The 15,129-nt window shown below is 34.5% G+C and overlaps 1 protein-coding gene across 1 annotated transcript in view; it reads left to right on the top strand.

Moving 5' to 3' along the window:
• The first annotated feature begins 11,587 nt into the window (after nt 1-11,587).
• The window catches only part of LOC118201960 (growth arrest-specific protein 1-like), an 81,472-nt gene continuing 77,930 nt past the window's right edge, over nt 11,588-15,129 (top strand). Inside the window, exon 1 of the mRNA XM_035374112.2 lies at nt 11,588-12,598. Coding sequence (XP_035230003.1) covers nt 11,673-12,598 — 926 coding nt within the window. The 5' untranslated portion in view covers nt 11,588-11,672. The remainder of the gene's footprint in view (nt 12,599-15,129) is intronic.

The raw sequence follows: 15,129 nt of genomic DNA, 5'->3' as shown, positions 1-15,129 counted from the left end.
AAAGGTATTAATCACCAATGACGTTCGGTTCGACAGTTCATAAGCCACAAGATGAATCTGAAATAAATAAATAAAAAAAAAATAAATAAATAAAAGAAGGACCTCAGTGCCCATCAAGTCACCGGTGACTAACATGTAATTCACCAGCCATTACAGAGGCTGTTCACACATTTTTTAGACGATATTGTATTCACAAAACTAAATTACATAAAATTCTTGTGTTTTAAATGTTCTATTTGAAATCCCTTATTCTGAACTATCTTTCGACACCGCAATTTCCAGGATAATAATGCCTTTTGCAGTTTTTAAAAATCCGAAAGCACAAAAGTCCATAGGTGATACATCGGGAGATTTAGTAGGGATATCAGTGAAGGGTATGGCCTTGATACCAGTTTTTTGTTCCATTTCTTTTAGGAAATTTACAGTGGATTTTAATGTGTGACTGCTAGCTTTGTCCTGATGGAGTCTCACTGATGGATGGCACTGTGGGTAAAGAGATGGTATTTCATTCAGAAAAATTGGCAATAAAATATATTCCTGATAGTATTTGGAGTTAATCTTGACATTTTTTTTGAACTCTCTTTATTTTTAACTTGCCATTATAGGAAAAACCAGCAACAATCATGAATCCCTTAGAAAAACTTTCGATTCTTTGAACCATGTACTTAAATCTTTTTCTCCCCTTTTATGATAATAAATTGCTCTTTTTTTTGTTACAATCATTTAAATACACCCATGCTTCATCTATTGTGACAATTGTTTTCCATTTTTCTTTGGATAAGTGTTTCTCATATAGAATTCTGCAACGTGTCCTGCGTTGAGCGATATGCTTTGGAAGAAGGCGATGCACATTGCTTTCTTAAGATTTAAATCAACGTTTATCATTTTGTTTACAGTGGACTGCAACTGTCCTTTGACTAAGGGGATTTTCTTTTAACATTAAACAACGTACCTTTGCAATAGTCGAAGATGTCCGTTTTTTCCTTGGATACTTGTTTGGATTTTTGTCCTACTTGAGGCTCCAATTTGACGTTTTTTTCCTTTCTTGTTGATGATATTACCTATCGACGCTTTAGATATCATGACCATGACTCTCACATCGTTTTTGGATAACGGAGTATGCATATTTTTCTTCGGAAAGTGCGTAAATGTAGCCTTCGAACCACTGCTTTGTTAAATTCGCCATTTTGAATAAAAACAAAACTTTCAAGCCCCATACGATAATTTTGACTTTCAAAAACATAGTACAATTGCAATTACTTCTTTTGCAGCAAACGATTTTTTATTACCGCTTACCAAAATCGTCTAAAAAATGTCGCCAGATATCTTACAAGTTATCCGCCAGTACAGTTAATTTAAATAAATTGTTAAAATTAAATTAAATCGAAGTAGAGCAGTGATGACCATCAGTCATCAGTCGCAATCATCGTTAAGTCACTCATTAGTCGCTGATGATCCACGGGTTTTCTGTCACCAGCGCAAGTGTAACTGAAATGGCGACATTTGCTAAGGCAGCGGAAAAATACTTGGTAGCATTACGCAACGTTAAGCTCCAAAACATTTTGAAAGACAGAGACGTTTCTGACATCTAAAATTCTAAAAAGTAAAAACTATTACTTTTTTTTAACTTAAACCAACAGCTGTTTTTTTCTTTTAATAAAAATTGTTGAATTCGACTTTAAAAAAAAACACTGAAATCTTATTTTCCCCGAACATAACCTCATGATGCGATTTTAATCCTTTTGTCTTAGTCCCTGTGTTATAGCGAAGGTGGACTACATTTTTATTTAACAATATTAGCATTGCTAGAATAGCAGTTCGTAGTAACTCTACTCTCATTTTCTTACACTGACTCCTATTTAGATTATTAACAGTAAATTATTAACGCTCAGTAACTCTTAATAATAAAGACTGTAACAAGAACAGTAATAGCAATAATATTGTTTAGTGTAACCTGGATAAACCTAAATGGAATTTTATCAGCTCACAACTTTGCAACGTAAAGCTCACTTTACAGTACTTTTTTTCTCATTAATTCTGGCGGAAGGTTTTATTAGAATTATTTCCAAACCAAAAATATCCAACAGTTCAACCAGAAAATAATAATAATAATAATTAAAAAAAACGTAAAATTCACTGATACATTCGTGGAAAAAATTATATTCGTAAAATCACATAAAATAGTCTAAAATTTGTGAAAATAGTCGCGGAAGTTTGCGCTGACTTAAGTTATGACCGGGATTGAGACTTAAATTATAACCACTGACTGACACTGATCCCACCTTCGTGAGAAACATTGCCGGGGGGGGGGAAGAAATTTCTGGAAATTAGTTTTAGAAAAGCCAATTTGGCAACATCCTTTTCTAGAAAAAATACACTGCATCAGTTGAGTCAGTATAGAATAAAATAAAATAAATGCAGTTGTTTGTATCAATAATTTTCCTTTAAGATGAAAAGTAAATAAAGCATTTCCATAAAGATAGAGTAGCTTGTTGTAATATACGTCTAATGTCAAATATAGTTAAGTCTGCAGACGTCAAAGTTAATTGGTTCCTGTGGTTCCGTTGTCGTTGAAGTGACTGAAGAAACGGCAGAGGATAAGCACTACCATAAAATGCTTCTTGGCGAAATTTTTTTTATCTCTCCCCAGTTAGGGGGATACAGCAGTTATGGACGGGAAGTCGCGTAAGCACTCTAGATAAAAGTGAAAAATGATCCTGAGACTTCTTGTCGTCTTCAGCTATTCACAATCGTTAAGCCGACAGTAGTGCTGTATTGTCAACAGTTCTCTTTTTTTCCTTTTTTCTTTTTCGGTACAGACCAACGTCATCCTTTTTTGACGAACAACCACTGCAAATAACTACCGATTTCCTAAACTCAGAAGGAACCATGATAAATTCCAATCAGTATTTTTATATTTAAAAAATCTAATGTGTACACGACATGACTTCCTTATTATATTAAATTATACTTATTTTTTCTTGCATTTCATTTAAACTTATTGGATTGAAGTAAATCTACTTGGTCGATAGCGCATAAACCACAATAGAATAAATGCACTCTTTAAAATTTACTATATTTGTTTACCATAGCGACACTCAGGCCCTAACTTCCCTTAACAGCCTTACATTTCATTCATTTTATAACTCAGAACTCACAAAATTTATATCATCTGAAGAACTATCTAATCGTTGCCACATGTTCTATTCAAATATTATAAGCAGTTTTTCACAGACGATTCAGTATTTCTCATTCAATTAATTCAGTCTTCACTTCGCTACAAGGCTAAAATACATAAAAACTCAAAATATCTATATTAAAAATTACGAAATAATTTTTAAACACTTATTTCCTCGAATAAATTCCAGAAGGAATTAAGCATGATTTAATTCGCAGTAATAAAAGGAGGCGTTATGCTTCTTGGCATAACATGTTTGTATGTAAAACATGTTTGCATGTTTGTATGTAAACAAATATGGCCGCCATGGCAAAAATAATTAGGCTTAGCCACACTTAAACAACTTTTAAATTGTCAATAAGTCTACAAATATTGCATGCAGATTTACTAAAGGCATAGAAACCTTAACCGAAAGATAAGAACAACATAATTCAATCATTTTTAAAGCAAAAAATGCCCAATTTTTCAAGCATATAAGAATAAAGAAGCTGAAATCACTGAGCCGAGTAACAGAGTGGATATATAAATATGCCTATATTTATATACCTTTGGTGCTGCCGATTGCAACCAAAATACGAGGTGCACCTCTACATGCTATAAGGCTTACTATAGTTAAGGGCGGCAGTCCACTTGAGCAGCGTTCAGCAGTCCTATATACAAAATTCCAACGTTCTGAAGTTATTCGTTTTTGAGTTATGCGAGGTACGTACGTACAGACGCCACGAAAAATTCTCTTTAGAATTCATTTTAAATTAGTTTTATAATTTTTTTTCGGGGGGGGAGGAATAGTTCTTTATTCTGCCCTTACGTACAGATGTTACGCAAAAACATCGTTAAATTGCATTTGATAGCGGTGAAAAGGGATATTTTCGTTGAAATATGATGCCTGGAATTTTTCGCGATTACAATATTTCCTTTTTACTTCGTACAAGGAGGTAAAAATAATCAAGAACCATTTACTCTCGAACGTTACATTAATAGCTCTAACTAAGAATATATTTACTTTTAAACGTTAATATAGTATGTCATTTAGATATTAAATTGCGCGTTTTAGCAACGGGTGGAAAAATAAAGGCAAGGTACTTGTCGGTTACAGCGTCCTTTGCGAGAAATTGGTATATTTTAATTTCGGTGAGAAACAGAAGTTAAACAGAATTCATTCAATGTCTAAGCTGCACAATTACATACACATAAACAATTTAATATAAATTTCTTATTTGCAATAGAATTTCGTGCTTGTAATTTATTTCTTATTTTCTGAGGATTGTATGGTACTGATTTGTTGTAGTATTAGTATTCAGCTGAATATGATTGTTTTGTACTGCATGGTTTTTTCTAGAAAACGTACTTTCTGATTTCTTTTAACTATGCTGATACGAGACAATGGTCTCCTTCGTCTTCTTACCTCCCAGAGCTAACTGTCTCCTGTTTTTCCCCCTAGGGGACTTCAATGATTGTTATTCTCTTGATGCGCCCATAACGCATTAGGTGAATTAATAATTACTAAAGCCAATATTTCTTGACCGAATAAGCATAATTATTTGACTATCGGATAATAAATTTCTATTTTTTTATTTTATTTTATAAGGTATTTCTCCCGCTTTCCTAGCGTGCCTTCGTGGTGTAGTGGTCAGCACAACGAGTCGGTATTTCAGAGGTCTGTGGTTCGATTCCCGGCGAAGGCGTTGCTACTTTTTCATTCTGTCTTATTCCAAAAATCCTAATATCTCTACAGTGGCCGCCCGGACTAAAAGGGTTGTGGATGATGAATCTCCCCATCCAAGAATTCGCGATTGGGTACCCTAAAACCCCAGTCGCCCTTTTAAAAAGGGGAGTATATAAGGTATTTCTCCCGCTTTCCTAGCGTGCCTTCGTGGTGTAGTGGTCAGCACACTGAGTCGGTATTTCAGAGATCCGTGGTTCGATTCCTGGCGAAGGCGTTGCTAATTTTTCATTCTCTCTTGTTTCAAAAATCCTAATGTCTCTACAATTTAATATAATTTTTAAAAAATACTCTGTAAAATAAACGACATATAGGAAAATATACCAAATTACTACACATATACATACAACACACAACATAAAATAACTAAAACACATAGAGCAACATACAGAACACATAAGGTGTTTGAAAACATAATTGAAATGCGACTTTCTGATGGCCACAGGATAGTTTCCTTTCCACCTTACGATGGAGCAACTTACAAAAGTGTATGCTTGTGCAAAAATCGGTAACCATCTAATGCTCACCATGGCTAAATCCTACCATTTTGTGTTTCTCATCAAGACTGCTAAAATTCACGGAGTACCAGACACGGGATCTTTTCTGTTATAGGCAGAACTTAAATTGCGCCGGAACCCACTTCTCAGTTTATGTAAATCGCAATTCTAGCCGGAGCGTACCGGAGCCTTCAATAAAGTTCCAGTAATTCCTTTACGTAACTGAAATAAAATTTCAGCAGACAAATTTTATTTTAAAAATAAATATAACCTTCAAATCGATTATAACTTCCGAATTCATGCTTGTCCTCATCTGGGGAACAAACACTTTGACGGAGGTTAAGACTTTTAACCAGTTAACTGTGATTGACGAATATACACGTTATGAAGAAGCGACACGATTTTGTGTATTGACGACTATACTCGTCATGAGTAATAATATGTTAATGAAATGGAAAGGTAAGAGGGAGGTTTATTTAGCAAGTACTGTACATAATGCGAACGTAATAGAAACAGAGAAAAAAATAATAACAAAGAAACGGGAGCTAGTGATTGATTATAATAAAAAAAATGGGTGGAGTGGATATGAGCGATGGAATTATCATAGCGTACTCCACAACAAGAAAACGACTCAAAAAGTACTACAAAAAGATATTTCTCCCTTTCTCAGCCATTTTCTGTCTGAATGCATTCATATTATATATATATATATATATAAAAAAATAATAGAACATTATCGCGTATTAACCTTTTGCTCAAATTTATTGAAGACACTTTTGCGACGTATCGAATTGAAAAAAATAAATCGACACAAACTCGGCCATTTAGACCTAATATAAGCGGATTAGGCGGGAATCATGTTCAGGATTATATATTCGGAACATGGGAAAAAAAAAAAAAAAAAAAAAACCTACGCGAAGTTATTCGCATTGCTAGAAACGTAAGATCAGGAAGGAATCGCATTACTGGTGTTAAATTTGCAAAGTCCCATTATGTACCTGTTTCGCTGAATATCACTCCACAGCAGGAATTTAAATTCTTACTTTTATATGTATAATATTTAATTTAATTATTGCGTTTTTAGTTTAATATGTATATAATATATGTTTATGTTAACCAAATAAGTAAATATTAATAATAAAATACTCAATTTTATAAAATAAAACCATCTTTTTCATCCAATATCTTATCAGCGCAACTTACTCTGTGATGAACGAATATACTGTCATGATTCGATTCTGGCGACACAAAACGGTGCGCACTCTTAAACGAGAGCGCCACACTTAACTGGTTAAGAAAAGAAAAAAACCCAATCCACATGACCTCTCCAGGCAGTGCAATAAATTTATGAAAGCGGATAAAATGTTTTGTTCCCGACCTTATTAACAGTGAGTCCCTTCTTCCAGTGCTTTCACTGCACTGCTCCTGCAGACTTACTAACTATGAAACGAAATACGGGGGAACAAAAAATGTCATTTATGCAGACCTTAAATTTGTCCTCATGCTGTTCAGATTCGGGAAAATTTTTTTGGGCAGACGCATTCTGCTTGACAGCTAGAACTACTATATTGACATGCCATCGCAGTCATAAAGCGTTGGACTCTTCTTTCTTTTTTTTCGAAGCTACAATTCTCCATTAAAATTTCTTTCCATACTCGCATATTTTTTCTACCATTCTCTCTATTTTCATTAGTGACGCTTTAATCGTTTTACTTTTTCCCCCATTGGTGTGCTAAAAAAGAACAGTGTGGTTCACCTCCCCTCCCCACTAAAATAATACGTTACACTGTATACGTTATATACTATATATTTAAATTCAGCCGGAAGCCGGCTGAGTTGTTTTGCGTGAAATTTGAAGTCCGCTCTCAAATATGACGAGGTCCGATATTTTAATTCTTTTACTTTTATCATTAATTTAATAACTTTTTAAGTTTTTAGTCCAAAGGAGCAATTTGCCCTGAAGGACTATCATTTTCGTTTTGGCATTTTGCGTTGGTTCACTATAAATGTCCGATTCGCTTTACAAATTGTTGACACCACACACCAAATATTATCGCCCTGGTATTATTATACTTAAAGAAATTAAATAATGAAAAATCTGCATAAATGTATGCATGTTTCTCGCATTGTGATAAAACAACGGTACTTAGAGCCATCCAATTTTGAATAACGCACGTTTCCACCCGAGTATGGACACCCGGAAGCCAAAATTTGGAATTTGTTTTATTATCTATTTCATATTTTGTAAAGCACTAACGAATTTTTGATTAACAAACTCTTGCGATTTAAAAGCGAACAACGGCAACACTCTAAGGGAGGGAAAAAAAAAAAAAAAATTATCTTCAGCGCCCGGAACTGTGTATCGGAAATTCTAAAGATAGGCTCATTTAAAAATTATTTTGTGATATTACTCTTGAATTGAATTTTATGGTTTAAGTGCGAAGAACGTGATATTTTATAAATAAAGGTAACACACAAAACGTTAAAAAAAAAAAACCCTTTGGACGTAATTTAAAATCTGAAACCTTTCGGATTTTATTTATACCTTTATATTTATTAAATTTTAATTTTAATTCAGTTATTTTATTTATTCCCCCCTTCTTCCTGATGGCCTTCCAGAGGGCTGTGGGACTTCTGATCCTTAATCGAAATCAACTGATAACCAAAGTATGTTTCCAGCTGAAAGTATGAAATTCGCTCGCATTTGTCCAGAGAAAAGTGTTTAGTGCTTGCCATTCTGTAATGAGAAAATCCTTCCGTTAATCCAAATAAAGTTATTTATGTATTATCTCGATGACAGTTGGCGGAAATTTCCGCCAACTGTCATCGAGATAATACATAAATAACTTCCGCAACTGTCGTCAATCACCAATCATTACTATAGAATTCTAAGGGACACGGTCATCTACAATTGACTCTAAATCGCGCTACTTGGCCAGTGAACAATACGCAAGTACCCAAATAAGAGCGGTGGAGTCACTGAATACTAGTAGTTCGACCTGGGTTTGATTCCAGGCGAATCTGGCTGACTGCATGAGTGTTTTCTTGGGTTTCCCCATATGTAACGTAGATACGAATCAGTTTCCCTTAAAACGTCCTCCACGAAGATATCCCTCTCATTATGCAGATAGCACCAGGGTGTTTTTTGCCATAATCAAAGAAGAAAAATCAAGCGTACCAAACAGCATAAACCACTTAGGAAAAAAACACAAAAACGCCCATAAAGCCATTGTTTGAGGGGTTCCAAAATCCTGTCGAACTAGTAGCATTTAGCGGTCTTAACTATTCTGTCGCAAGTAGGCAGAAACAGATTTGGAATAAAAAAGATGGAAACAGGGTAAGATATGTGACTGCAGGAACAACGAACGTAAGAAGAGTCTTCTATGTATCAAAGATTTAAACTACTGAAATTTAAAGGAACAGCAATCCTAAATTTCGACAAGATTTTGCTTATCACATGCATATTGTATTTCATATACTTCCATGGCATCTTCGTTAACATCTCTTCAAACAAAATTATGATGAGTTTGGATAACTGAGATGCTATTTTTTTCCCCTGCTGAAGAAAAGAAACCAGTGTTCTATCGTCCTCGAAATAGATAGCGTTTTATTCAAAATCTACACAATCAAAATTTTCTTCTTCCTTCTCCACAAAGTCTACACTGACGTGCTTTCACTAAACTGAGACTCTGTTTCAACTCAATTTGCCATAGTGAAGTTCAATCCCCCTTTTAAAGCCCATTTCTTACTTATATTAGAAGTTTTAGGTAACATCAGCATAATGCTGTGTTAAAAAGTGTAAATAATGCTGTCTCTCACGGATTCTTTACAAAAAAATAATGACCCCCCCCCAAAAAAAAAAAAAAATCTGAAAAGTTTCAGATTTTAAATTACGTCCATAGGGGCCTTTTTTTAACGTTTTGTGTGTTACCTTTATTTATTAAATGTCATGTTCTACGTACTCAAACCATAAAAATTCAGTTCAACAGGACGACAGTTGGACGACAATAGATGCGATTTGATAAACTTTGGAGCTGAGAAGAGTCTTTCCACAGTGACTGGAGTAGGAGGAAGAGATGTTACTGTTAGGGTTACTTCTTTTAACTTTTCAGGATAGATTTTTATAAGTTTTAAAAGAGGTGTCTTGTAAGAGCAATCATATTTCTTTATTTCTTCAAAGGCCGTGTAGAAATCTTGTTTGTATTTTATCATTTTTATATCTAAAGGTTCCTGGTTCTTTATTTTCATTCGCTTTGCCTTAGCCTTTTCAATGTTATCCCAAACTCTTTCTCAAAATCTAATTCATCACTGAAAGAGTATAATAAAGACTCAGTTCATAGATGGATGGTTCATAGATGAAAGTTCATAGATGGATTTCTTTGCCTTCTTAATTTGTTCGTCATTCAACAGAATTCGGTATTTTGATTCTATATATAAACCCAGCAAGATCTCATTGTCTAGCAAACTAGTTTCTCTTTTCTTCATTGAAGAAATGATTCCTTCTGCAATAAACCCTCCATTTCAGAAAGTACAAACATCCCATTCTTCCATTCTCGCCTCCTGTTAATTTTTCAGATTGTATCATTTTTGTAGCTATATACGGTGTAGAAAGAAGAGTTTCCAATTCTGCAAGATCATTCCACAGTCTTTCTGTTAGTGAAACATTAGGATTATCCATATCTTCTAAAAACATTCTTAATTCTAGAAACCTCTATATCATCAAATATGTGCTTCCCCATGGCGTTGCTTGATCAACAATTGCTCCTTTTCCTGCTCACTTTCTAAGAATGGCATCGATTTTGAAAGTTCTTGCTGCAATGTTGCTTACCTAAATTTACCAGTGAGATTTGTAACTAAACGAAGTTAACTAAATGAATTAGTTTAATCACTAATAGAAAATATCATATCCATCCTCCTCCCTTATATTTATTTATATGTCAATAAAATAGAAAATAACTATTTATTAATGTAGTCCATAAATAAAAATAATAACTCAGCTTCTCAATATTTTTTTTTCCAATTCACTTTAATTTCATTTCAAATTCAAACTGTCCAACAAAAACTGGAGTCGGAGACGACATGTTTTTAGCGACTCCAGCTCCAAGTCCTTTTACCCCCAAATCGGCCCAACTCCGATTCCGACTCCACAGCCCTGGCTTTGAAATCGTTTTTTAGTTTGTTAATCAAAAATTCGATGAAGTGTTACAAAGTATGAAATCGATGATAAAACAAATTTCAAATTCTAAATTAGGGGTTCCAGATGCCCATTTTCTATGGAAGATTACGTCATTCAAATTTTGATGGCTCTAGGTACCGTTGTTTTATCACAGTGTGAGAAATGTACATACATTCATGCAGATTCTTCATTAGTTAATTTCTTTAAATATAATACAAGGCTCTAGTATTTGGTGGCAACAATATGAAAAGTGATTCGCCGTTTATAGTTTTCAACGCAAAATGCCAAAACGAAATTAATAGTCCTTCCGGGCGAATTGCCCCTTTGGACTAAAAAGATTACAAAATGTCAAGAAAAATATATGTTTTGTGTTTTTTAAAAGTCTTCTATACCTTGGGCAGAAATGTGGATTTTTAATGAAATGATATATAAAAATATTTGTACGTTTAAAGTTTAATCTCTATTAATATAATTAAAGAATCGAGCGTTCTTGTCATTGAACTGCTGATATCATTTTAAACGATGAAACGGATGATAAAATAATTTACAAGCAGTTTTAAGAATCTTTGGTACAAAATTAATACCTCAAACTTAAAAAAAAAAAAAAAAAAAAAAAAAAAAAAAAGTAAAAGAAGTAAATTAACATCGTTCATCTCATTCCTTCCAATGATAATTACAGTTTGTATCAAAAATATTATTTTATTTGCTGCCCTCCGTTATCATTTAATCCTTAATATGACGTTTTGACCGAAGTGTACCCAGACTTGAATTTAATACTGACCAACGGAATTACTGAGAAAAATTTACTTGGACCGAGTTTATTTACTTCCTTCAAAGATGCGGATGAGAATGGGCATCGTCGAATTTTCTCCTTAGAGCGAAACGTGTTTCTTAAAATCCCTGCTATGGGGAAAAAGCAAGTGCTAGTTAGTGGTTTGGCGTCCGGTTGGCGTGCTTGGAAAAAGGGGCGTTATCGGCAACCCTGTCGTTACCCCTACGAGTCAACCGCGCTGAGAAACAGCAAGCAAACCGAGGCAAGAATTGATGCCTCCCTGACGAGTGAGGAGCACAGCCTAAATCGGAGATGAGGACGAATTCATGATGGTCGGTTTCGCCATAGTGTTGGTGGGACCGCTCTCTGTCGTGTGGTGGTCATTGATAGTGTGGTCTGTTTCTGCCAACTCAATTTCTGCCCCTTCAGAATGCGATGTGGCCCGCATGAAGTGTGCATACAGAACAAGCTGTTCTCGGGCCCTTCACAGTTATATGGTAGACTGTGCAGATGTCCTTGCGGGGAGAACCACGCGATGCCCATGGGCTTGTAAAAGGGCTCTAATTTCGTTGACGAGCACAGAGATGGGTTTGGCCCTTTCCATGTGCGATTGTGGTGACAACGAATTCTGCCGCAGCAGTAAAGAACGTGCCGAAGTTTGCCGCCCAGAGGTCAGCTATGCCACAGCCGACGACACCGTAGTGTCCTGTTCCGTTGCCGAGTGGATTTGCGCCGCCGATCCTCTGTGTTCTACGGCTCTGGACTACTACCACAGGTTCTGCAGATCCATGTTTCACGGCCGCAAATGTACTCCTCGGTGTAACAACAGTTTGGCAATATTAGATAGGCAGGAAAAAGCTGTCAAACTGCGAAACTGTTACTGCGATGGCTCGGAAGATTTTCCATGCCGTAATATCAAAAAGAATACTCAACGATTGTGTTATGGACGGGATGAATGGATGGACAATTCTCCCTACTTTCCATCTACAACATCCGAGACAGATTCGGGCTCGCTCTGTACAGTACCTAGCGGACTGACCTACTACCTCCTACTATGTCTTCTAGTATTATGGACTTTCAGGACTAGCGTAAGCACTGCAGATTATATTACTGTTTCAACAAGAAACTGTAAGACTTTTATTACAAACAGTAAATGTTTGCCATATCAGCATTTACAAAAGAGAAACAGCGAGCATTTTAGACAGAAAATATGGCCTTGGTGGTGGACAGCGGAAATTGTTTCCAGCGCTAGGTAAGTTCATTTTGTAAAATGTTATTATTGATAGTTTCTATTTCACCTTGGAAAATTTTTAAATCGATAACGAATGTGTATTTTTTAATCCAACCTATGTGAGATGTAGGAAATGTAAATTGTAAATACAAACGAACTTTCTTCCTGGAAATTTTAGGAAATATACATTTGCGATATGTTTATATATTCCTAAATTTAATGTAACTTTTTCCAAACTTGCGATTTGTAACTTGATTTTTAACTTAATTGTAAAAAATTATTAACATGCATTTGACTATCGACGGGAAAAATAGTAGATAAAATTTGCTTGCACAATCTATAGCATGCAAAAAATTGTGTAAAAATAGCCATATTTTTTATTCATGATTTCTTCTGTCTCCAGTAAGATTGAAACAGAGTTACATTTTTTTACTGTTTTCTTAAAATAAAGTGAAAAAAAAAAATAGGTTCCAAGTGTATATAAGAAGAATATACTAGTCAGTGCAAAAGAGTGTTACGTCATGTTTAAATTTCATTAGAAAAAATAATAAAGAAGGTAGGAGAAGATTTCTTAAGTAAGATGTTTTTATACATTCTATCAACAGAAGTGTATATAATTGTGTATTTTATTATTTTTTGTTCTTATAGAATTGTTTAACTGACATGGGTAAAATTTTGAGTTTAACTGATTTGTGTAAGCTTAGATAATCTAGATTGAAATATACATACTTTGCGAATATTTGTTAAATAGATATTTAATTATTTACAGAAATAATTAACAATTTCATATTAAGATAACGTGAGCTCAACTTTTTCACTGAAAGTTTCTCAACTAATATGTACTAAATGGGTATAGTTAAAAAAGACTTGAAAAGCAAAGTAGTGTATACAGAGTTATATGTAACGCGTATACGACTCAGTTTCCTTTAGAAAGTTCTTCACAAAGGCATCTCTCACTTTAGACAGATAACTTTCGTATACTTTGACGTAATCAGCTAAACAAAAACAAACCGTAGAGAGTTTTTAAACTGTTGATCGTTTGAAACTTCTAGAGTATCGTCATATAATTTATATATTTGCATGCGATTCTTCTTCCTTTTTTTCTAAGATGGCTGACAGAATGCTGACCAACGAGCTGGCGGTGTAGGATTTTTTGTGGGAGTCCCCATGCATGAGTACAAGCCAGTTTCCCTCAGAAAGCCTTCTATGAAAACAGAAAACGATCGAATGCTTTGCTATAATTTAAATAATCCAGTCTTTTTTCTCTTCAACCCCCCTCCTTTTAATTGTTTATTAGACTTCTGTATTTCGGTTTTCATTTAAATATTTTGTTTAAAATGCTTGCAGTATTGTTTATGTCCTCTTCCATAGCCGTAGTAAATAAAACTTTGGATATCGTCAACAGTGAAAACAGGAATCTCAGAGACAGTGCGCGAGCTATCAATAAATATTAACAAATTTGAATGGTGGAGCGAGCAGTAGAAAGTTAACGGCAGAAGATCTTATATACTCGTATTATAGAAATTTTCACTTAAAAATTATCGATCGAGATTTAAGAGATCAGTACTCATTGAATAAAACTTATTCCAATCCGTTCTCCCGTAATCGAACCCAAGTCGGAACTACCAATATTCCGTGATTTTACCGCTCGGCCGCTGGTGGGCACTTACACATTAGAAAAATCATGAAAACATCAATGCAAGCATCTGTTCGCTGGGATTCGGATTCGCGTCCTTTAGAAGATCCCACAAAGAAATAGATTAGTTTTCAGAGTTTAACAACTCGGTCATTATTGGGGAAATTACAGTTTGGCACTTTTCTCTCTCATATATTGTTATGCTAAAATCTTAATCCATTTGCTTATAAGTCAATTGTTAGGTTCTACAGCTTGGTGTTTGTTCTCCATAACTATGTTAAAAGAAGTTAAAAGATAATTCCTAGTTAAACAGCTGATAAAAATGCTGTGTATATGTTGTCTGAAAATTATTTAAAAGTTGTTTAGATGTTGAATGGTTAAACACAGGAATGCCTGTATTACATGTATCGTGTAAATATCTATCTATTCGTCGATTCTTGGGAAAATGCTATCGAGAATAACGATGTTTCATATGAAAACTGCAATCTGTACTTATGCAAACGCCTCATTTTTATGCTTTTCCTTCTCGGATTTAATTTATTTGGTTTATTTGAGTATGGCGAACTACTCGAGGCTATCTGCCTAAGGGAAGGAAGCCTTCGTGGAGATCTTCGTTATACAAGTTAAATATTGAGAAAACGACGAAAAGACCCATGCAGCCAGCACCTTTTTATCAACAGTTCGGTTAATAAGATCAAAGTGTAATAGAACAAATTTGTTTTTAACTCACGTAAAGTCATCAAGTAAAATTCAAAACAGGTTATGAAAATTGCCTCCTGACAAAGTAATGTCGCCAAGTGCGGAGTTGGATTTTAATAAAACTGGAAAATGAAATCTTGGTTTGTAATTTAATGAAACATTTAAAAATGAGGGAAAAAAAATAAATAAATCAAATAAACCTCAGTGATTTTGAAGG

Source organism: Stegodyphus dumicola, chromosome 3 (assembly GCF_044657685.1).
Source record: "Stegodyphus dumicola isolate Sdum_Otavi_A_Nest chromosome 3, ASM4465768v1".
NCBI lineage: Eukaryota > Metazoa > Arthropoda > Arachnida > Araneae > Eresidae > Stegodyphus > Stegodyphus dumicola.
This window is presented reverse-complemented; position numbering and strand designations above follow the sequence as displayed.